The 25,759-nt window shown below is 36.5% G+C and overlaps 1 protein-coding gene across 7 annotated transcripts in view; it reads right to left on the minus strand.

Annotated features, from left to right (window-relative positions):
• Positions 1–25,759, minus strand: part of ZDHHC15 (zinc finger DHHC-type palmitoyltransferase 15) — a 266,553-nt gene that overhangs the window by 225,632 nt on the left and 15,162 nt on the right. For 6 of the 7 annotated variants that reach the window (XR_008377646.1, XR_008377645.1, XR_008377643.1 and 3 more), the window contains exon 2: positions 19,194–19,220. The exons of the other annotated variant lie outside the window; for it this stretch is intronic. Coding sequence is in view for 1 of the 6 variants with exons in the window: in XM_053580276.1 (XP_053436251.1) it covers positions 19,194–19,220 (27 nt within the window). In the remaining 5 variants the exon portion in view is untranslated. The remainder of the gene's footprint in view (positions 1–19,193; positions 19,221–25,759) is intronic. 7 annotated transcript variants of the gene reach the window in all.

Consider the following 25,759-nt stretch of genomic DNA (forward strand, 5'->3'; position numbering starts at 1 on the left):
CACTTTGTACTTTGTCAATTTCAGCATTGAGGTTCTATTACTTTTTTTGTTTATTGTTGGGGATTCATTGAGGGTACAAAGAACCTTGCTTTGACTGCATTTGTTTGGTAATGTTCCTCTTATCAGTGTGTCCCCCCCGCCAAAAGGTGTGTCACCCACTCACCTCCCTCCTTCCCCCTCTCTGCTCTCCCATTGCCAGACCCCTCACTGGGTACTAGATCATTAATTGTCCTCATATCAGAATTGAGTGCATAGGATTCTTATTTCTTCATTCTTGTGATGCTTTACTAAGAATAAAGTGTTTCACTTCCATCCAGGTTAATACAAAAGTTGTAAAGTCTCCATCCTTTTTGATTGATGAATAGTATTCCATGGTATACATATACCACTGCTTGTTAATCCATTCATGTGTTGGTGGGCATTTAGGCTGTTTCCACATTTTGGGGATTGTAAATTGAGCTGCAATAAACAGTCCAGTGCCAGTGTCCTTACGGTAAAAGGATTTTTTTTTTCCTTCTGGGTAGATGCTCAGTAAAGGGATTGCAGAATCAAATGGGAGGTCTAGTTTGAGTTCTTTAAGGATTCTCCATACTACTTTCCAAAATGTTTGTATTAGTTTGCAGTCCCACCAGCAGTGTAGAAGTGTTCCCTTGCAGTGTAGAAGTGTTCCCTTGTCTCCACATCCACGCCACCATCTGCAATTTTGAGATTTTGTGATGTGGGTCATTCTCACTGGCGTTAGATGATATCTCAGGGTGGTTTTGATTTGATTTCCCTAATAATTAGAGATGATGAGAATTTTTTCATATGTTTGTTACCCATCCATCTGTCTTCTTCAGAGAAGGTTCTATTCATTTCCCTTGCCCAGTGATATAAGGGATTATTGGTTCTTTTTTAGGTTGATTAATTTGAGTTCTCTGTAGGTCCCGGTTATTAAACTTGTGTCCAATTGAAAATATGAAAATATCCTTTCCCATTTTGTAGGTTGTCTATTTGCTTTGGCTGTTGTCTCCTTAGCTGCAATGAAGCTTTTCAGTTTAATTAAGCCCCATTTGTTTATTTTTGTTGTGGTTGCAATTGCCACAGAAGTCTTCTTCATAAAGACTTTCCCCAGGCCGTTATCTTCAAGTGTTTCTTCCATACTTTCCTTGAGGATTTTTATCATTTCATGCCTTAAATTTAGGTCTTTTATATACATTTTGCTTTTTTTTGTGAGTGGAGAAAGGTATGGGTCCAGTTTCAGTCTTTTACATATGGACATCCAGTTCTTCCATCACCATTTATTGAATGGGGATTCTTTCCACCAGTGTATGTTCTTATTTGGTTTATCAAAGATTAGGTGGCTGTAAGATACTAGTTTCATCTCCTGGTTTTCTATTTGATTCCAGATGTTTATGTCTCTATTTTTTTGCCAACACCATGCTTTTTTTGATCACTATGGCTTTGTAGTAAAGTCTGGTAGGCTGATATCCCTGGCTTTGTTTTTATCACTAATAAAACATAGTGCCTTGGCTATATGAGGTTCTTTCTGGTTCCATACAAAACAAAGAATTATTTTTTGCAAGTCTTGAAAGTTGATGTTATTTTAATAGGGATGGCAATGAATCTGTAGATTGCTTTGGAAAGAGTAGACATTTTAACAATGTTGATTCTTCTCAGACATGACCATGGAACGTTTTCCATTTGTTAATATCTTCTGCTATTTCTTTTCTTAGGGTTTCACAATTTTCTTTATACAGAGGTCCTTCACATATTTTGCTAGGTATATTCCTAGGTATTTCATTTTATTTGAAGCTACTATGAAGGGTATTGCGTCCTTAATTAACTTCTCATCTTGGCTGTTATTGGCGTATATGAAGGCTACTGACTTGTGGACATTTTATATCCTGAGATATTAATGTAATTTTTTATCACTTATAAAAGTCTTGTCATACAGTCTTTGGTGTTTTCTAAATATAAGATCATATTGTCTGCAAAGAGTAAGAGTTTGACCTCCTCTGCACCCATTTGGATGCCCTTAATTTCCTTCTCTTGCCTGATTGTATTGGCTAGAACTTCCACGACTATGTTGAATAGTAGTGGGGATATACCCTTACCTGGTTCCAGTTCTAAGTGCAAAAGCTTTCAGTTTTACTCCATTCAGTAAAATAGTAGCAGTGGGTTTGTTGTAGATGGCTTCAGTCAATTTAAGAACTGTGCGACCAATGCCTATATTCTTCAGTGTTCTGAGTAGAAAAGGATGCTGGATTTTAGCAAATGATTTTTCTCCATCTATTGAGAGGATCATATAGTCTTTGTTTTTGCTTCTGTTCATATGGTGAATTATGTTTATAGACTTGTGTATGTTAAACCAGCCTCGTGTCCCTGAGATGAAACTTACCTGATCATGGTGTGTGACTTTTTTGATGAGAAAAGTTGTAGTCTATTGGCTATGGTTTGGTTGAGAATTTTTGCATCTATATTCATTAGTGAAATTGGTCTGAAGTTCTTTTTAGTTGAGTCTTTTCCTGATTTTGGTATCAGAGTGATGTTTGCTTCATGGAACACATTGGGGAAGATTCCTGCCACCTCAATTTTTTAGAATAATTTCTGCAGTATGGGAATAAGCTCTTTTTGAAGGTTTGATATAATTCTGGTGTGTAGCCATCTGGAATGGGGCATTTTTTTGTTGGGAGATTTTTTATTGTTTCTTTGATTTGAGTGCTTGAAATTGGTCTGTTCAGGAGATCTATTTCTTTCTGGCTAAGTCTAGCAAAAGGGTATGATTCCAAATATTGACCCATTTCCTTCACATTGTCAAATTTCTCAACATAAAGTCTTTTGTATTGTTCAGAGATAATCTCTTGTATCTCTGTGGCAACTTTTGCTATTTTTCCCCTTTATCATTTCTGATTGAGGTTACTAAAGATTTTACTTTTCTGTTTCTAGTTAGTCTGGCCAAATGTTTATTTATTTCATTTATTTTTTTCAAAAATCCAACTATTTGTTTCTTTAATTTTCTGAAGGATTTTTTTGTTTTTCAAATTAATTAATCTCTGATTTAATTTTGGATATTTCCTTTCTTCTGCTGGGTTTAGGCTTAGATTTTTCTTATTTTTCCAATTTCATAAGATGGTCTGTGAGTTTGTTAAAGTAATCTCTTTCTGCCTTTTTTTTTTTTTTTAATGTAGGCATCTAAAGTGATAAATTTTCCTCTCAGGTTTGCTTTTGTTATATCACACAAGTTTGGGGTAGTTTTTGTCTTCATTGTTGTTTTCCTCAAAGAAGTTATTTTATTTCTCTTTTATCTCTTCTTGAACCTGACTACCATTCAGCATAAGGTTGTTTAATTTCCATGCTTTTCTGTGGTATTGAACATTTTTGTTGGAGTTGAGTTCAACCTTTATTGCCTTGTGATCTGAGAATATAGAAGATAAAATTTCAATTCTTTTGATTTTGTTGAGGTTTGATTTGTGTCCTAGGATAGGATCTATTTTGGAGAATGTTCCATGGGCCAATGAGAAGGACATGTATTCTTTAGCTTTGGGATGGAGTGCTCTATATATATCTGTCAAGTACAATTGTTCTAGGGTCATATTTAGGTCCCCTGCATCTTTGTTTAGTTTCTGTTTAGCGGATCTGTCCATCTCTGTATGAGTGTTAAAGTTGCCTGTTGTTATGGTGCTTTGGGATATCATATTGCTCAGACTAATTAAGGTTTATTTCAGGAATTTGTCAGCATTTAAGTTGGGTGTATAAATATTTAGAATTCAAATGTCTTCTTGTTGTATCATTTCCTTGACCAATATGAAATGTCCACATTTGTCTTTTTTGGCTATAGTTGCTTTAAATCCACTTGTAGCTGAGAATAACATTGTAACCCCTCTTTTCTTCTGAGTTCCATTTGCTTGAAAAATTCTTAATTTTAATTTGTCCTTCAAGGCTAGGTGTGTCTCCTTTAGGTAGCAAATAGATGGCTTTTTCTTTTTTTTAGTTCAATTATCCAGGCTACATTTCCTGAGTGGGGAATTCAAGCCAGTAACATTTGTTGAGATAATTGATAAGTGTCTTGGAGTTCTATTCATCTTATTTTGCCAGTGTACATTGCTTCATTTTATCTTTTGCATCCTTGTGGAAGCTAGGTTTTGTCCACCTAGTTTCTAGGTGTTTATTTTTCTGGTGGTCCATTGTAATGGTCAGTGTGTAGAATAGGTCTAAGTATTTCCTATAGAGCTGGTCTTGTGGCAAACTCCCTCAGTGTTTGCATATCAGCAAAAGATTTGATTTCTCCATCAATTTTAAAGCTTAGCTTAGCAGAATATAGAATTTGGGGCTGAAAATTGTTTTGTTGAAGTAGGTTAAAGGGGGATGACCATTGTCTTTGGCTTGAAAATTTCATTTGAGAAGTTCATAGTCAACATGATGGACTGCCTTTTAGGTCAACTGACACTCCTGACAGCTTGCAGAATTATCTCTTTTTTCTTGATTTCGGACACATTCATGACAATGTCTTGGAGAAGCTTGATTTGAGTTGAGACTACTCGGGGTCTGATATCCCTCTGAAAGGAGTGTGTCAGAATCTTTGGTGTTATTTGGGAAACTTTCTTTTATGCTATCTTCTAGTATGGCATCTATTGCCTCTGGGGCATTCTTCTTCCCCTTCTTGGATACCTATAACCTGTATTTTTTAATGCTTCATGAAGTCCCATAATTCTGTCAATGTTCTGTTTTCTCTGTCTTTTTTTCTGTCTCTTTAACTACCTGAGTTAACTCAATAGCTTTATTCTCTACCTCTGAGATTCTTTTATCCTCATGGTCTTGTCTGTTATTGATACGTTCTACTGCATCTTTAAGTTCCCCAACTGACTACTTCAATTCCTTCAGCTCTGTTACATCCTTTCTATATTCTTCATATCCTTCATCTCTTATTTGATTCTGTTTTTGAATTTCCTTTTTGTCATCTTCCACTTTCTCAGTAATTTCCTTCATTGTTTTGCCATCCATACTTTAAATTCCCCTTTTGTATTTCTAACATTTCTTTGTAGGTGGAATCTTCTGCCTCATGACTTCTTGTGTGGATTTCTCTGGTCTGGTTTTTCATGTTGCCAGGATTTTTCTGCTGTTTCTTCCTTAACAGTGTTTTCTTTTTCTCTGTTTCTTTGTCCTACTTTTTTCTTTCACTGCCTCTTGCTCTTTATGTTACTGTGCCTCTGACCTAAGGTGTTGAAGTGTCCTTTTGGTAAAGGTCTAAAAGAAGAGAAGAGTGAAGAGCAAAAAGGGATAAAAGATTAAAGAGACAGAGAGACAGAGAGAGAGAGAGAAGAGAAAGGAAAGGTGGTGAGTAAATGGGACAATTGACAAAAAGAAGAGAGGATCAGAAAGAGAGAGACAGGAGTAACAGTAGTGTCCAGTAGGGTACTCTGACACATTCCCACAAATCTCAACCTCTTCGGGGTTGACTGGCTTGGGTGGGTCACTTGACATCTGCAACTGTTTGCCTACTTCAATAGACACAGGACCCCACCTCCACAAAATAGTGAAGAAAAGTAAAAATACTATAAATCAAACCAAAACAAACAAAAAAGAAAGACCCCACCTCCACAAAATAGTGAAGAAAAGTAAAAATACTGTAAATCAAACCAAAACAGACAAAAAAATTAAGAGGTAAAACTGGGGGAAAAAGCAAATATCAGGGGCAGAAAAACTAGCAAAAATTAAGTCATTTTTTTTAAAAAAAAAGGCAACAATGAAAAATATATTTATATGAAAAACATGAAGAATAAAAAATATGCAGGACAAAATTTGAAAAAAACGTTGTTTTTGAATAGAAAAAACAAACAATCAATAACAACAACTTCAACAACAACATAAAAAAAAAACTATGTACATATATCTTGCTTAATATTGCCTGGGAAACGTGATCTTCTTGGATATGAGATGCTAATCACAATACAGGTACATAAGATGAAACCTGGAAGCCTCTGCTGACTTCTTTACCCTCAAACCCTGCAGGATTGGAAGCCTGGATCTCTCCTTAGCCTGCTTAATATACACACCTCCACCTTTCCAAACCACGTCCCATGGCTAAGCCGTGGCTATCCAGAAAAGGATGTGTTGCTTGGATCTCTCTGAAAGTAGCTGCCCACTTGTCAGGCATGCTGGAGTAGCCTTGTTCTAGGACCCTGAGGGCCAAGTCTGCACGGGAACTTTCCCACAGTGGCTGCACACTTCCTGTAGCCAAACAATGATACTTCCACTTTGCCCTAGCATCTCAGTCTCAATCTCTGGACTCTGTTCAAAGTCACTTGCTTGCTTGCCCAAAACCCCACAGGGAAGGCCTTCCTTGTCTGCACACCCTCACCACTGCTGTAGTTGCAGCTGCCCACAGTTGGCACAGTTGGTGGCCTCAGACCAAACACAAACACTTGCTCCTTCTCTACTATATTCATTTTTCTCCTTTGGTCCTAAGGCCTCCTGATGCTTCTCTGTGCCCCTGAAGGGATGTTTCTGGGCAAAGCCCACAATTATGAGTTGTCCAGAGTCTTCTATCCCCTATCTCACTGTGCCTGGTTTCAGAAAAGCTGTTTCTCCTCCACCATCTTGCTCCACCCCCATTAATTTTATAATCAAGAAAATGAATAGTTTTATTTTTAAGCATGTCTTTCAGTAATGGTTAAATAAATCACAGTACATCCATACTATGTAATACTTTTGAGATTTAAAAAATGAAATACATTTGTATATACTAACATGGAAAGACAACTATGGTATTATCATTAAATGAAAAAATGAAGTTATAAAAAATGCTTGTATGCACATTATCTACCCAACTGAGCCTATACAATATACACATCTATATTTACATGCTTGTGTATAAATGCAGAGAAAAAGATCTATAAAAATACTAATCAAACTAAATATAGTAGTTGTCTGTGAATAGTGATAGAAAAGGGGGCAGTGTTAGGACTTGAAATTATCTTCTGTATTTGTTTGTTTGAATTTTCAATAAATATTATGTTTGTAACTAAAATATTACTATTTCAAAATCTTTTAGAAGTAGGTTATCCTTTAAATGGCACTTTTGTCTATTCCCTAAACCTTCATTATAAAGTAATTTTACAATAAGAAATATGAAATAGTATATTATTGAGAATACTGAGATAACTACTCAAAATCAAACTGAAGATTTCCCATACAGTGTGGAGGTGAGCATAACAAATCATACTGTGGCCCAAACATGGTCCTCCAGGGCCCACTCACCTTCCTGATGTTTAATATATCACCAATTAATTATGATTAGTCTAAGAAGCTAACACAAAGTAGATATTTCCAAGCTCTGGATTTTTTAAAACAAAAAACAAATTAACTTCTATCAGTTTTCTGGGGCTGTCATAATAAGGGACCACAGACTGGGTACCTTAAACAACATAAATTAATTTTATAACAATTCTAGAGCCTAGAAGTCCAAGATCAAAGTGTCAGCATGTTTGGTTCCTTCTGAGGCCTCTCTTCTTAACAAGAATATGGCCATCTTCTCCCAGTGTCTTCACATGGTCTTTCTGTACCTATCTGTGTCTGCATTTCCTTATTCTATAAGGATGCCAGGCAAACTGGATTATGGAGTACCCTAATTATCTTATTTTAACTTAATTACCTCATAAAAAGCCCTATCTGCAAATACAGTTACATTCTTGCATCTGGACTTCAACATAAACATTTTGAAGTCAGCTCACAACAGTTTTATTATTTAAGAATTATATCCATTTCTACGAATGTAGATAATTACAACCATTTCAACTTTAAAGGAGAAATCAGAAAATTTAGTATACAAATCATTCAGAACAAAAATGAATTTTCAGAGGATGAGTTGAACTTTGGTTTAAAATGATTAATGGCCCTTTTTGAAGATGAGCAATTGTGGGCAATGCATTACTCTTTATTATATGTGAATTGTCTTATGGATCATGCTTCATATCCACCCTATTCCAGAGTTCATGTCTTAGCCTTACCACATCCTTGGATCCTAGTAAATTCCTAACCTCCATCTCATCACAGATCCACACTTCAAGGATAAAGGAAGAAAGATTTTCTAGTCAAGATCTTCAAAATATGGATATTATGATGCCTAATAAGATAATTTATGCAAAACATTTATGAAAGAAAAATGAGTACATTATCATCATGTTTTTAAAAGTATGATCTATGGAAGAAAATATAAACTTATGTCCTTAAGGAAAGATTATCTGAGCCCTATATAATTTAGACTGATATATGTATTCAGGGCGGTGGTTGAAATGACCTGGGCTATAGTTCTTTCTGTGCACTAGAATCTGCATTGCCAGGTGAATATATTTTACTTCTTTGAATCTCAATTGCTCTTCCTATAAAAATAAATGCATGAATTCTGACTATCTATTAAAAAAAGCAGTCAAAAGGAATTACAATCCTGAAATATACTTCTTAGAAGAAAGATTTTTCATTTCTTGTACAATGTTAACACCAAACCAATAATAATAATTATAATAGTACTCACTGCTATTTATTTTGTATTGTATTTTTCATATGTCAGGCACTATATCAAGAGACTTAAATATTCTTGAACATTCTCGTTTGTGTTCAAAATAACCATGAAAAGTAGCTATTATCTCCACTTTACAGAGGAAGAAAGTGAAAGTTAAGTTCCTGAACAGTATATATGTGGTAAATGACAATGTCAACACTCAATCTCAGGTGGATCTGACACCAAATTCTTTGCTTATTTGCTACTGTTATTATGCTCTGTGCTATTGTTATGTTGCCTTTCAAATTTCAGATTAATATGAGGGCACAGATGATTAGGTTACATAGCTCACACTTTTGTGGAGAGAGTCGAAGTTGTAGTTGTGCCCCTCACCCAGGATTTGTGCCATATACCCTTACATTGTGCTGGTTGGGTGAGAACACACTAATCCCCTGTTCATCTACTGGTTTCATAATAGAATTGACTACACTGGATACTTGCTTTTCCATTCTTGTGATACTTTACTAAGTAGAATATTCTTCAACACCATCCAGGTTCATACAAAAGATGTAAAGTCTCCATCTTTCTTTTTTTTCAAGACAGAGTATCATTACGTCACCCTTGGTAGAGTACTATTTTGTCATAGCTCACAGCAACCTCAAACTCTTGGAATCAAGCAAACCTCCTGCCTCAGTCCCCCCAAGTAGCTGGGACTACAGGTGAAAGCCACAATGCCCAGCTATTTTTGTTGTTGTTGTTGCAGTTGTCATTGTGGTTTAGCTGGCCCAAGCCAGGTTTGAACCAGCAGCCTGGGAGTATGTGGCTGGCGCCCTACCAACTGAGCTACAGGCACTGCACTAGTCTCCATCTTTTTATGGATAAATACTTTTCCATGATATACATATACCACAGTTTATTTTTTAATCAACTGGTTTGTTAATGGGCACTTGGGTTGATTCCACATCTTGGTAGATGAGAATTGAGCTGGTAATGTTATAGTGCTTTTAACAGTGAATTAGCAATTTAAATTCATCAGTAACTGTATCCATTTCCCAGGGCTGTGGTAACAAATTACAACAAATTGGGTGGCATAAAATAACAGAAGTTTATTTTCTGAGCTCTGGAGGATAAATGTTTGAAATCAAGGTGTATGCAAGGCCATGCTCTCCCTGAAGGATCCAGGGGAGACTACATCCTTGCCTCTTCTTACCTTCTTATAGCTGTTGGCAAGACTTGGTGTACCTTGGTTTGTGGCAACATAACCCCAATCTCTGCCTGCACCTTCATGTGGCCATGCTCTCTCAATGTAGCTATATATCCAAATTTCCCTCTTCTTATAAGGACAACAGTTGCTTGGGGGGGGGGGGCAGAGACAAGATGGCTGACTGAAACCAGCTTTCCACAGAGGCTCCCATCCAGAAGGAGAGTTAAAGGACAGAAATTTAGCAAGTAACCTGGTGCATTAGAGCTGCATCAAGAGAGAAGGTTGAAGAACACACATCAACCCCTCCGAGGCGAGCTGAGACCCCAAGGATACAAGCAAAAGGTACAAAATCCATCACCAAGAGGGCAGGAGTCCCCTCCCCCATGAGAATGGCTCGGAGTGCCCCACAAAAAAACGAGCAGAGTTCAAAGATCCTCCCACTACACTCCATGGGAGAGACCCTCAAAAAACTGGACCTACCTCCCCTACTAGGGTGCCACGGTGCTCTCCTGCCAGACACAAAACTGTATAAAACTGTACATATTCTCTACCTGCAATTCTGAGGCCCCAGCACTCCCCTCCACTCTCACTCTGAGGTCTGAAGGCCTGTCACCCAGGAGTCCAGATACTTGGGTGATTTCTTGAGGGGTGTGGACAGGGCCAAGACTGCAGCTGGTCAGTGCTGATTCTGTGGCACAGGAGTGAGGAGAGGACGATCAGCTGAAAGGGAAGCACACTGGAGTGGTGGTGCCCCGAGACACAGAGTAGCAGACGTTTTTGGTAACAACAGAGCTAACTCCCGGATATTATGAAGCCACACCCCCGTCTCCCTGAGCAACCAGAGGAGGCCAGGCATCTTTTCAGGTGGCAACCACCACGGAAAAGATCTGGGACAGAAACACAGGCCCTGTGAGTAAAGGGTTTGCCAGCGGTACCAGCCTGGGTGGAACGCGTGGACCAGAAAACACATGTGCATAGCTGGGAAATAACCAGGGCGAGGGTGACCCAGAGGACCACTTTACTGAGGCTAAGAAGCACCCAGCCCTCAGGGGATCATCAGCCTATAGATAAAGGAAGGCAGAAGGCTAGAACTGACAGCTAACTGAATACAAACCTGCAGGAGCAAAGACAGGGCCTGAGGCACAAACTCTGGGAACTCAAAACAGCTTCTCTTCTGCAGGGGAATTTAGCAGCAACAGAAACAAATTCCCAGAAAGCTGTTCTGTTATGTTCTGTCAGTAACATCAATCAGGGGCTGGGCTGGAACTGAGTGAACACCCCACAGCCTCCATCAAGTGCACGAGGTTATGAGGTCTCACCTCACCCTGGTGGATAGAGACAGACCGCAGTAGCCTGGCTGAGCAGAAATAGATTTCTTTGTGATTCAGGCAGGTGCAAACCCCTGGAATATCTGTTCACTAGAGCCAACTGGGTCACAGCCCTGCGGGGCTATCAGTGACTGGGTGTGACAGAGGTGCAAGGTGGGGAAGGAAACATCAATCTTTCCAGACTAATCTGTTTGCTGAGTGGGTCCACCTGACCTCACGGAGCACCAGAGCAAGTCATATCTGAGTGGTCACCAGACCACTGTGATCGAGTTGCCAGAGACCTTTTAAACTCTCCCACCTGAGACAGGTGCTGACTGAGACAACTGATTTGGACCTTCTGAACTAAGCCAATAGCCCGAGGACTATTCAAGTGGTGCCATGGGTGTGTGGTTGTAGAAAGATTTCATTTTCCTTTTCCAATTGTTGCCTGTGGGGAGCGGGGTGACTTAATTGCTGGAATTTCTCCACAGCTGAGACTTCGACCCAGAGTAACTGTTTCACTAGGGTCGGACAGAGACCAGCTGAAAACAAGACAGAACCGCTTAGCCCCATGAAACCAAACAGGTCCCAATGTTCTCAGGCCATAGCACTGTACGGGTCCTTGACAAAGCTCCAGTGGAAAAATCAAATGGTGTAAAACAATCATGGGGCAGAATCAGTGGGAAAACCCTGGTAATATGAATAACCAGAATAGACCAACCCCACCCCCCAAAGGAAGGATATGGCAGATGTAACTGAAGATCCCATTCATAAACAGCTAGCCGAGATGTCAGAAATAGAATTCAGAATTAGGACTGCAAACAAGATTAATAGAATGGAGGAAAATTTGGAATTAGAAATTCGAGGAGCAATTCAAAAGTCAGAATTAGAAATTCGAGGAGAAATTCAAAACTTGTCTCAAGAATGTAACAAATTTAAACACAAAATCACCAAAGATTTTGACGTACTGAAGCAAGAATTTGCAGCCCTCAAAGATCTGAAAAACATAGAATCCCTGAGTAACAGAGTAGAGCAAGAAGAAGAAAAGATTTCTGACATTGAAGACAAAGATTTTGAATGCTCCCAAAATCTCAAAGGGGAAGAGAAATGGAGAGCAAAATTGGATAATTCTCTCAGAGAGCTCTGGGATAATTAGAAGAAGGCTAACATCTGCCTCACTGGAATCCCTGAAAGTGATGAAGTGGCATCGTAAGGCACAGAGGCCCTTCTCCATGAAATTATGAAAGATAACTTTTCAGACATGCAAAGGGATTCTGAAATTCAGATAGCAGACAGTTTCAGAACTCCAGCATGACTCAATCCAAATAAGACATCCCCCAGGCATATCATAATTAACTTCACTAAAGTTAACATAAAGGAGAAAATACTGAAAGCAGTCACACGTAAGAAATTCATTACCTACAAAGGGAAGAATATTAGAATGACTGCAGATCTCTCTGGCTGAAAACTTTTCAAGCCAGAAGAGGGTAGGCATCGATTTTGAATCTCCTAAAGCAAAATAACTTTCACCCCGGATCCTGCATCCAGCTAAACTGAGTTTCATTTATGATGGAGAAATTAAATATTTTAATGACATTCATATGTTGAAGAAATTTGCCATAACCAAACCAGATCTTCAGGATATTCTCAGACCCATCCTCCATAATGACCAGCCCAATCCTCTACAACAAAAGTAAACTCACTCAGAAACTTTGATCAAACTACAACTTCCACAGTGGTGAAAGGATTAAAAATGTCCACTGGACTGTCAAAAAACTCGATACCCAAACCTTTACCAGAATTTTCAATATTCTCTATTAATGTGAATGGCTTAAACTTTCCTCTAAAAAGGCACAGGTTGGCTGACTGGATACAAAAACTCAGGCCAGATATTTGCTGCATACAAGAATCACATCTTATCTTAAAAGATAAATATAGACTCAGGGTAAAAGGACAGTCATCCATATTTCAGGCAAATAGTAATCATAAAAAAGCTGGTTTTGCAATTCTATTTGGAGACACAATAGACTTTAAACCAACAAAAGTAAGGAAGGATAAGAATGGTCACTTCACATTTGTTAAGGGTAATACTCAAAATGATGAGATTTCAATTATTAATATTTATGCACCCAACCAGAATGCACCTCAATTTATAAGAGAACCGCCAACGGACTTGAGCAACTTGATTTCCTCCAGCTCCATAATAGTCATAGATTTCAACTCTCCTTTGGCAGTGTTGGATGGATCCTCCAATAAGAAGCTGAGCAAAGAAATTTTAGATTTAAACCTAACAATCCAACATTTGGATTTAGCAGACATCTACAGAACATTTCATCCAACAAAACTGAATACACATACTTCTCATCAGCCCATGGAACATACTCCAAAATCGATCACATCTTAGGTCATAAGTTTAACCTCAGTAAACTTAAAGGAATAGAAATTATTCCTTGCATCTTCTCGGACCACCATGGAATAAAAGTTGAACTCAGTAACAACAGGAATCTACATACTCATACAAAAACATAGAAGTTAAATAACCTTATGCTAAATGATAGCTGGGTCAGAGATGAGATTAAGAAGGAAATGGCAAATTTTTTGGAACAAAATGACAATGAACACATGGATTATCAGAACCCCTGGGATACCACAAAAGCAGTCCTAAGAGGAAAATTTATGGTACTGCAAGCCTTCCTCAAGAGAATGGAAAAAGAAGAAGTTAATAACTTAATGGGATATCTCAAACAATTTGAAAATGAAGAACATTCCCATCCCAATACCAGACGAAGAAAAGAAATAACCAAAATTAGAGAAGAATTAAATGAAATTGAAAACAAAAGAATTATACAACAGATCAATAAATCAAAAAGTTGTTTTTTTGAAAAGGTCAATAAAATAGATAAACCTTTGGCTAACCTAACCAGAAAAAAAAAAAAAAAAAGAGGAAAATCTCTAATTTCATCAATCAGAAAAGTTAAAGACAAAATGACAGACTCTTCAGAAATTCAAAAAATCCTTGAAGAATATTACAAGAACTTTATTCTCAGAAAAATATGAAAATCTGAAGGAAATTGACCAATACTTGGAAGCACCTTCCAAGACTTAGCCAGAATCAAGTAGAAATTTTGAACAGGCCAATATCAAGTTCTGAAATAGCATCAACCATACAAAATCTCCCTAAAAAGAAAAGCCCAGGATCAGATGGCTTCACATCAAAATTCTGCCAAACCTTTAAAGAGGAACTAGTACCTATATTACTCAACCTGTTCCAAAATGTAGACAAAGAAGGAGGACTACCCAACACATTCTATGAAGCAAACATCTCCCTGATCCCCAAACCAGGAAAAGACCCCACAAGAAAAGAAAATTATAGATCGATATCACTAATGAATATAGATGCAAAAATATTCAACAAGATCCTAACAAACAGAATCTAGCAACACATGAAACAAATTATACATCATGACCAAGTCGGTTTTATCCCAGGGTGTCAGGGCTGGTTCAATATACGTAAATCTATAAGTATAATTCAGCATATAAACAAATTAAAGACAAAGACCATATGATTCTCTCAATTGATGCAGAAAAAGCTTTTGATAATATCCAGCATCGCTTCATGATCAGAACACTTAAGAAAATTGGTATAGAAGAGACATTTCTTAAACTGATAGAGGCCATCTACAGCAAACCCACAGCCAATATCATATTGAATGGAGTTAAATTGAAATCATTTCCACTGAGATCAGGAACAAGACAAAGCTGCCCATTGTCTCCACTGCTCTTTAACATTGTAATGGAAGTTTTAGCAATCACAATTAGGGAAGAAAAGGTGATCATGGGTATCCATATTGGGTCAGAAGAGATCATACATTCGCTCGTCATAGATGATATGATTGTATATCTTGAAAACACCAAGGATTCTACTATAAAACTCTGAGAAGTGATCAATGAATATAGCAGCATCTCAGGTTACAAAATCAACATTCTTAATCGGTGGCCTTCATATATACCAACAATAGTCAAGCTGAAAAAACAGTTAAGGACTCTATTCCATTCAAAGTTGTGCCAAGGAAGATGAAATATTTGGGAGTTTATCTAAAAAAGGACGTGAAAGATCTATATAAAGAGAACCATGAAACTCTAAGAAAATAGCTGAAAATATTCACAAATGGAAAAACATACCATGCTCATGGCTGGGAAGAATCAACATTGTTATAATGTCCATACTACCCAAAAAAATATACAATTTTAATGCAATCCCTATTAAAGCTCCATTGTCATACTTTAAAGATCTTGAAAAAATAATACTTCGTTTTATATGGAATTAGAATAAACTTTGAATAGCCAAGACATTACTCAGAAATAAAAACAAAGCAGGAGGAATCACACTACCAGACCTCAGACTATACTATAAATCTATGGTAATCAAAACAGCATGATACTGACACAAAAAAGGAGACACAGATATATGGAACAGAATAGAGAACCAAGAGATGAATACAGCTACTTACTTTATTTGATCTTTGACAAGCCAATGAAAAACATTCAGTGGGGAAAAGATTCCCTATTTAACGAATGGTGCTGGGTGAACTGGCTGGCAACCTGTAGAAGACTGAAACTGGACCCACACCTTTCACCATTAACTAAGATAGACTCTCACTGGATTAAAGATTTAAACTTAAGACATGCAACTATAAAAATACTAGAGGAGAGTGCAGTGAAAACCCTTGAAGAAATCGGTCTGGGTGAGTATTTTATGAGGAGGACTTCCCAGGCAATTGAAGCAGCTTGAAAAATACTCTACTGGGACCTGATCAAACTAAAAAGCTTCTGCATAGCCAAGAACACAGTAAGTAAAGCAAGCAAACAGCCCTTAGAATGGGAGAAATATTTGCAGGTTATGTCTCTGACAAAGGTTTAATAACCAGAATCCACAGAGAATTCAAACGTATAAGCAAGAAAAGAACAAGTGATCCCATCGCAGGCTGGGCAAGTGACTTGAAGAGAAATATCTCTGAAGAAGATAGGCACACGGCCTACAGACATATGTAAAAATGCTCATTATCTTTAATCATCAGAGAAATGCAAATCAAAACTACTTTGAGATATCATCTAACTCCAGTAAGATTAGCCTATATCACAAAATCCCAATACCAGAGATGTTGGGGTAGATGTGGAGAAAAAGAAACACTTCTACACTGCTGGTGGGAATGCAAATTAATACATTCCTTTGGAAAGATGTTTGGAGAACACTTAGAGATCTAAAAATAATTCAGCCATTCAATCCTGTAATTCCTCTACTAGGTATATACCCAGAAGACCAAAAATCACATTATAACAAAGATATTTGTATCAGAATGTTTATTGCAGCCCAATTCATAATTGCTAAGTCATGGAAAAAGCCCAAGTGCCCATTGCTCTATGAATGGATTAATAAATTGTGGTATATATACACCATGGAATATTATGCAGTCTTAAAGAAAGATGGAGACTTTACCTCTTTCATGTTTACATGGATGGAGCTGGAACATATTCTTCTTAGGAAAGTATCTCAAGAATGGAATAAAATGTATCCAATGTACTCATCCCTACTAAGAAACTAGTTTATGGCTTTCACATGAAAGCTATAACCCAGTTATAACCTAAGAATAGGGGGGAGGGGGAGAGGGAGATGTGGGAGGAGGGAGGATGGGCGTAGGAAGGGTGATTGGTGGGATTACACCTGTGGTGCACCTTACAAGGGTACACGTGAAACTCAGTAAATGTAGAATATAAATGTCTTAACACAATAACTAAGAAAATGCCAGGAAGGCTATGTTAACCAGTGTGATGAAAATGTGTCAAACGGTCTATAAAACCATTGTATGGTGCCCCATGATCGCATTAATGTACACAGCTATGATTTAGTAATAAAACAAAAAGGACACCAGTTAAGGATTAGGCCTCACTCTAATGCAGTATGAAGTCATCTCAAGTTGGTTACATCTGAAAGACCTTATTTCTAAATAAAGTCACATTTGCAAGTTCCGGGTAGACATGAATTTTGGAAGGACACTCTTCAACCCTGTACAGGAGCCATTAAGTCAACATGAAATGGAAAAATTTTTGCAGTATGTTTCACTGTGATTTTCTTAAGTTTTGGAGACTAACATTTATGCTATTTGAGGCTTTCATTTCTTTCCTTGTATTTTCTTTCACTACGGCAATTGAGCACAAGTTTCTAAGTAAGGAGCCAGCAAACTTAGGAGTTGTAGACTGAAAGTAAAATACAAGCTGGATCTAGTGATATGTGCTGATAGTCCCAACTATTCAGGAGGATAAGATCAGAGAATCACTTGAGCCCAGGATTTCGAGGCCAGCCTGGGCAACACAATAAGACTCCATCTCTAAGAAATACTTAAGATGAAAGTAAAGTAAAATACAAGTGCAACTGTGGTCAAGAGCATTGGATTTGAAGTCAGATAGTTCTGAGTTTGAATCCTCCCATATACAATACAATCTAGATGAACTGGGATAAATTACTTAATATCTCTAAATTTCAGTTTTGTTCTTATAAAATTGATATAAAATATCTATATATCATTGCATTGATGTAAATATTAAAGAACATAATGTATATATAATAATACTTAGCATAGTAACCTGGCACCGTAAATTGTAGTTTCCAATAATAATAAGAAGAATATTATTGTCATTATTCCTACTATGATAGAGTATTATCTAAGCCTCCACTCAAAGTGTCTTGAATGTTCGTTATGGAAAATATTTGTTTATAATTATTTAATATTTTTATACAGAAGATGATCTCTGACCTTAAAAGATCAGGGGGCTGATCAGTAGCTCAGTGAGTAGGGTGCAAGCCACATACACCCAGGCTTTGTAAATTCTTATCCCTTTTATACAAACAAATAAGAGGCAACTCAAGACTTGCTGTAACATATAATGATAGTAGCAAACCTTCATTGAGACATCAGTGTGTGTTTTGTTCACCACTGTTCTAAGTATTCTACATGCATTAACTCATAACTTCACAGCTCTACAAAAGGGGTATAACTATAATTTCTATTCTACACATGAATAAAATGTATACAAGGAGGTGAAATAATTTACTAGGAAGTATCAGGGCTAGGATTATTTTTTGAGACAGACTCTTACTCTGTGGCCCTGGCAAGAGTGCCATAGCATCATCATAGGTCACAACAACCTCAAACTCCTGGGCTCAAGCAATCCTCCTACCTCAGCCTCCTCAGTAACTAGGACTATGGGAGCACACCATCATGCACACCTGATTTTTTAATTTTTTTTTTTTTTTAATAAATGAGGTATTGCTCTTGCTCAGGTTGGTCTTGAGCCTCTGAACTCAAGTGATCCTCTCACCTTGGGGTCCCAGAGTGCTAGAGTTACAAGTGTGAACCACTGTGCCTGGCCCAGAGTCAGGATTTTAATTCAGACATTCTAACTCCAGAATATACACTTTTAAATACTATGGTGGTCTACAATCTTCCTATGACTCTGCTCTGTTGCCTCTATAGTCAATGCCTCTGTTTAGTGACTAATAGCAAACTAGAGCTTTAGAACAGCATACTATGAATTCTAGGTAGGTTAATGAATTATAACAATTCCTATGAAGTGAGAATTCAGTGTCTACATAAAGTGGCTACATATTCATGATTATTACTGATAAAATAATACAAAGTTTACACTGTTTTCAATGGAAAATCCCTCAGTCTCTTTACAAAGGTAGTACAAAGGTCAAGTAAAGATTATGGTGACGAGTTGAGAGGGGCACAGTAAATATACCAGAACTGTGATGGTGAATAAATTAGCTTATAAATGCCCCTATGTAGGGGCCTTAGTCCATGCCTTGAAAAGAGAAGGATTGGGAAGAAAGACAAGTTATCTAGGACAACAGTGATGAAACAAGAAAGAGCCTAAGGTCACTATGACAGAGTGGTTACCTTTGTCCTTCCCTACCACAAATCTTTGTAAATTCTTATCCCTTTTATACAGCCAACTAGAACAGCCTTGTATGTTGCTCTGCTCTATGTCTGGGTAAGCTTGTTGAAAACTGTCATCCTAAACTATCCATTTACCCAAGTGTATTCCTGGGGAAGTTGCTCAATTTGCAGGATTTTATGTAATTTACTTTTAGAAAGATAAAAGGATACAGTCCTGACCAATATAATTTACAACATTGTCTTACCTTTTTCTGCTGGGCTCAAGACAGTCACTGTGGGGAAAGCAGGGAGGAGAGAGAGAGGGAAAGAGATATCAAAATTAGTTATATTTAAAATTAGTTATATATTTATGTCTTTTTAAACTCACTTTTATATAGCATAATTTTTGAGAAATTTGTACAATTATACTTCAGGAAACCATCAGCCAAAGATGTGGAAAGGCAAGGATGCCTTTACTACCTTCCTTCATCTTAAACTTTCAGTAATTAAGAATTTCTACTTATTCAAAAATATAGGGTACAACCTGATTTTTTAAAAACTCCAATAAGTGGAAAAATTCAAGCTTTATAACATGGGAGTAAGAACATAAAAGCTTTAAATTAGGACACAATTATTTCCACATCCTACAGTATCCACTAAGTTTAAATACTTTAAATACTAAGTTTCTCTTGTATTTTTGGAGGTAAGGTAGTATGGATGCTACATACCAGCTCTGAAGTCAGAGTAGGTTAGACCAGGTATAATAGTTTGTGACCCTGGGAAAGTTCCTTAAGTTCCCTAACAGTATCTACCTCACGAGGTTATTTAAGAATTAAATGAGTTAATGTATATAAATACTGTTTAGTACAGTATCTAGTACAAGTGCTTAATGAATATTAATTATTATTATTTTAACTAAGATTTCACAGGATATCATAAATGGAAAGAATTTTAGTAATTATCTGGTTTATATATCTCATTTTATTGATGGTAAACAATGGACTACATAGTATCAAATGATTTGTCTAAGGTTATAGAGCAAGTTAGTGGTAGAGTTGGGAGTAGATTCTATCCTCCGAGGCTCTTCCCACATACTATGTCAAACTCCCTCAATCATTCTTTGCTGGCTTACTGTGATAAACCCAAACTTTTGTTCAGAATGTCATTTGTACAAAATGAGGCCTTCCTTTCTTTTTTCTGAGACAGAGCCTCAAGCTGTCGCCCTGGGTAGAATGTTGTGGCATCGCAGCTCATAGCAACCTCCAACTCCTAGGCTTACATGATTCTCATGCCTCAGTTTCCCAGGTAGCTGGGACTACAGGTGCCCACCTCAACGCCTGGCTACTTTTTGGTTGTAGTTGTCATTGTTGTTTGGCAGGTCCAAGCTGGATTTGAACCCGCCAGTTCTGGTGTAGCCGCTTGAGCTACAGGTGCCGAGCCAGAGGCCTACCTGTCTTTACTTACCTGTATTTACTACCTGTGTGTCTTTGTCCTGGTTGCTAAGGTAAACACAATTATGAGGCATATCGCTCAATCTTAGGAAGCTTTTTAATTAAGATTGTTTTCATACAAAACAATCAACACTTAAGAATAAGAAAAATATCCACACAGAATGCAACTACGTTCTATGGGCTATTTCCTCAGGCATTTCATCAGTCATGTTTTCTCATTCTCTTCATATGCTGGTCTACTTTTCTCAAGTCTTTAAAATTTTTTCTTTATAATTATTTGAATGGACATTGTTAAAAATGTTACATTTTGACTGTAATAAAAATCTGATCATGCAATGTTTTTCTTTTTCTTTCTTTCTAACAAACCTGCCTAGAGACTGATACATACTCCTTTTTTTACAGTTAAGAATGCTTGAAAGAGGTACATACACTACCTTGACAATACAATGGAAGTATAAACAAGAAGCTTTGATGGGTCAGCGTGGGACTTTGTGATTTTTGTGCATACATGTTGCATGCCTGCATTGATATCAGTATCCCCTGAACTGGGCTAACAACATCTCTTTAAAATGGAGTGAGAGAGAGCAGAGTTGTTTGAAGATCAGTATTAATAAGGAGTGATAAATTGCTGTTTGGTTTATCTCCTTCTACCTCTGGATGAACAATTGCTACTAAACAAGAGGTAGAGGTCCTAACTCCCATTTGCTTGGCCACTTATTACAACATTATGAGTGAGGGAAGATCATCTACTACTTGTAGATGTTGGGGAAAAAAATGTGTATATAGAAGAATGAGTGGAAACCAGCGAGTTCTGCAGGTGGAAGACAACTTATCTTTAAGTAATGACAGGACTCTGATGTGCAAATGTGACTAGTTTACATGATCCAAGAGCAGAAGAAAGAAATAGAACTAATGATAAGAAGCTGTAGGGTTAACACATTTTAGGTTAATATAATACAAAAAGATGATATCAGTGGTGATAATGATGATGAGGATAACCAGTAGCCTTGGGAAGAGAGTTTTCCACTACAAAGACTTGAAAATATTGTAGAGGACATTCAAATGTTAGTTTGGCAGTAGGCTTGACTTTTAAAGTCTTTTTCAAGACTTTAAAATTTCCCTGAAATTCTATAAAAAAGTCAGTAAATCAAAGGAATAAATGTTTTCTTGCAATCTTCCCTATTTCAAGTTACGTACATCTGAGGAAAAAAATAGGTCTTCCTTCTAAAATATTGTGGCACTTATTTTGGTAGTTCTACTTTTCCTTTATTTTTCTAATGTTGCCTTTTACACTATTAAAGAAAAAGGCTAAAATACTTCAGTCATAAGTGTACTTTTGGCCATTCTATTGGTAACTTGTCATGCATGATTACAGAGCAATGTGGTGATACATGTAATTATATACCTACCCTGTTTCTTTAAATTTCAGGTTGCTAATGCTTAAGTTAAATGACTGAAATTATCATCAAATAGGTTTTTGCACTGTCTCTCCTTTTTTCTATCATCTACTCACTGATTCTTTGCAACTATATATGGAGAAAAGTTATGAAAGAATGGAATATATAGAATGGCTTTTCATCACAGAAAACTTGTGTTAAAACCAAAGCATATCTTATCACTTCCTTTAGATAGATGTATATTGTAGGGGGTCACTGAAGGGTACAGATAGAATAGTCTAATTTTGTCTTAGATGTGGATGGTCAACAATCATAGAAAGGACATAGAAGAAACTCTATCGAAGTTCTATCCAACAGATACACAATGTGAGCCAGGTAGGTTATATTTTCTGGTAGGAACATTTTAAAAAGTTAAAAAATGTCAAGTAAAATTGATTTTAATAATATATGTTGTATAGTCCAATATATCAAAATATTTTCATTTCAACATGTTATCCAGAAAAGTTACTAAATATATATTTAAATATATATAATAAATATGTTAATTTATATATAAATATGTAATTTTATAAATTATTTTTATTTTATTTTATAAATTTATTTTATTTTATAAATATATATATAGCAGTATGTTTTTTGAAAACTAGTGTGTATTATATGCTCCAGCACAACTCAATTATGATTTCAAGTATTTACTAGCTACATTTGGCTAGTGGCTACTGAATCGTTATAATTCAAAAGGACTTGTGAAGGGAGGGAAGGGAGTTTGAAAATATTAGGAGACCAGTGAGATGAGTGCTCACTTGCAGTATGAAGTTCTCTTTTAATAACATGTTTGGGGAGGGAGTTTATTATTACGATATGCATTACACACATTCATATGAATTCATATTCTGACTCTGACACTTACTTGTTCTGCGGCTTTGAGTAAGTTATTTAATCATTCTGTGCCTTGCTTTCCACATTTGTAAAATAAGTATAATGTAATTTATGTTATCAGGTGGTTATAAGAATTAAATGATAAAATATGTACAGTACATGGGTGCTATGCACATAGTAATCAATTATTGTTAGTTATTTATTATCATTTTTCTGAGAAAGGTGAATGGTCCAGTGAAATTTTTCAATAGTTTAGGATGAAATAATTCTTATTAAAAATATTATGGATTGGGTGGTACCTGTGGCTCAATGGGTAGGGTGCTGGCCCCATCTACCGAGGGCAGTGGGTTCGAACCTGGACCCGGCCAAACTGCAACAAAAAAATAGCCAGGCATTCTAGCAGGCGCCTGTAGTCTCAGCTATTCAGGAAGTTGAGGCAAGAGAATCACTTAAGCCCAGTAGTTGGAGGTTGCTGTGAGCTGTGACACCACAGCACTCTACCAAGGGCAATAAAGTGAGACTCTGTCTCTAAAAAAAAGAAAAAAAAATTATGGATTGCCAAAATTACATATGATAGCTTAAAAATAATTCATTCAATGTCAAAATGAATAACTTTGGTTTCTACTTTTTCCCTTAGATGTTTATTAGATTCTAGGTTAGAGAGGGAATAAAATTTGAAATGGGGAACTGAGATACATTTCTGGGTGTTCTCTGCAGTTGAAAGCAAGCTAATCATGTCAGTCTTCATCCATTCCTCTGAAAATGTTATGAAAACTTGCCACTCATATATTTTTTAGGCAGTAATTCTCATACCTAGATTATCTTAATAATTATTTAGGGAACATGATACAAATATAGATTCTACGTCCATCTTCACTTAATAAGTCTCTGAGCAGAAGTATAGGAATTTGTATTTTAAAATACTTCAGCAGGTGATTCTGATTACCAGACAGGTTTAAGAACCATTGGATTTATTTTAGAAGTCTGGTATTATATCTTACTCATCAGGTTCATACACTTAACTATTTAACATGTGGTTAACACAAAAATGTTTTAGATGTAGCAATACCATAATTCATATAGGGTTGGATGGATAGCTTTTACTTCTGTAGAAACTTGGTTTCTAGAAAATGTTCCTTCTGTTTTTTGACTTATTGGTTTTCATTTCTTCTAACTTTCTTTGTTGCATTTCTTTTCTTTTCTTTTCTTTTTTTTTTTTTTTGAGTAGAATTATTTACTTGACCATTCTATTTTTTTATCTCAAACTGGATATTGTAGGTCACCAAAATGACAGAGTAAGGAATTTCAGACTTCCATCTCTCCCCAAAAGCAACTAATGATCTGGGAAAAACTGTCAGACTCAAATTTGACAGAATAGTGAAATCTAGTAAAAATCTTACAACAACCAGGGCAGAAGATTTGGTGAAGAAAAAAGCTGTTGTTTTATAGTAAGAGATTGTTTTGACATTTAAAATAGGCTTCCTATAATCCTCCACATACCAGCTCAGCAAAGGCTGTGAGGATGATAAGCCCATACCTGGTACATATTGCCAACATCAGAAGGAGAAATAAGGACAATATTTTCAAATAAAGACAATATTTCAATATTTTCAAAGAATAAGGATGGTTGGTGAGCCTCAACCATCCAGTAGCTCACTCAAAACCAATTCAAAGTCTTCCCTGTGTTTTGTCTGACTCAGAGTATTTCCAAGACTAAGGCAGTTTCCTAGGTGGCTTTTGTCAGAAGCATTTGATGGGATACGTATTCACCACAGAAGTGTTAGGAAAGGAAACACAGTTAGCAGATAGACCAAAAAGCCTAGGAAGAAAGAGGTTAACAAAGGAGGTAGATAGGGGAACAAGGACATTTAAATGCTACTGTGTGTACTACAGAACTGTGAAGGATATGCACACACCCAATATGGGATGCACGCTCAGAAAAGCCCTGAGAAGACTCTTAGCTTTCATTTCCAGCTGGTGTTAAGGCACTGCAAAGCAAAGAGTGATGGTTAAGGCACAGTTACAAATAACCTGTCTAAGGGGATGAAGAATATTCCAATTCAGAGATAATCTGCAAAGTCTGGAAAGTATATTTTCTTATCTATTCTACTTGTTTATTTCAACTATTCATAAAATCTCTGTCAAACTACTGACTACAGGTTTAAAACAAACTTCAGAGACCACACACAACAAAGAATACAGTCTTTTGAATATAGAATATTAAGGTCACAAAACAATGTACAACAACTTACAAACAGCAAGAAGGAATCACAAAGGAGGTGAAACCAATTTCCATTGTCATCATGTTACAATATTCAAAATATACAGTTTTTAAACAAAAAACGTAGAAAGCAAGCAAAGAAACAAAACAGTATGGCCTATTGACAGGAAAAAAGAAATTAATAGAAATTGTCCATGAGGAACCCAGGCATTGGACTACTAGAGAAAGATTTAAATCAACTGTCTCAAATATGCCCAAAAAGCTAAAGGAAGCCATAGACAATAGATTTGGGCAGACAAAAGTAAGAGTCAGTGAACAGAAAGACAGTTCAATTGAAATTATTCAGTCTGAGGAGCAGAATTAGAAAAAAAATTAATGTACAGAGTCTATAGGACCTGTAGGACACCATCAAGCATAATAATGGGACTTCTAGAGAGACAGAAAGGAGAGAATGGAGAGTGTATTTGAGAAAACAATGGCTATAAACTTCCCAAATTTGATAAAGACATGAATCTCAACATAAAATAAATTAAAGGACATACACACTTTAACACATTATGGTCAAACAAGCAAAAGAAAAATATGAAAAGAAAATGTTTAAATCAGGAAAAGGTGACTTTTTACATACAAGAAACACTCAATAAGACCAATAGCTGATTTCTCTCAGAAGCCATACAGTCCACAAGGCAATAAAATGTCATATTTAAAGTTATGAAAGAAAAAAAAATCAATCAATGAAGAATTCTCTATCCAGCAACATTACACTTAAAAAAAAAAAAAAAGAGAGAAAATAAGGCATTCCTACATAAACAAAACTGAGGGAGTTACTAGTAGAAACGCTGATGTAAGCATTCCTAATTCTACATGAAATCACATTGTACCCT

The sequence above is a fragment of the Nycticebus coucang genome, chromosome X, assembly GCF_027406575.1.
Source record: "Nycticebus coucang isolate mNycCou1 chromosome X, mNycCou1.pri, whole genome shotgun sequence".
In the NCBI taxonomy this organism is placed as follows: Eukaryota; Metazoa; Chordata; class Mammalia; order Primates; family Lorisidae; genus Nycticebus; species Nycticebus coucang.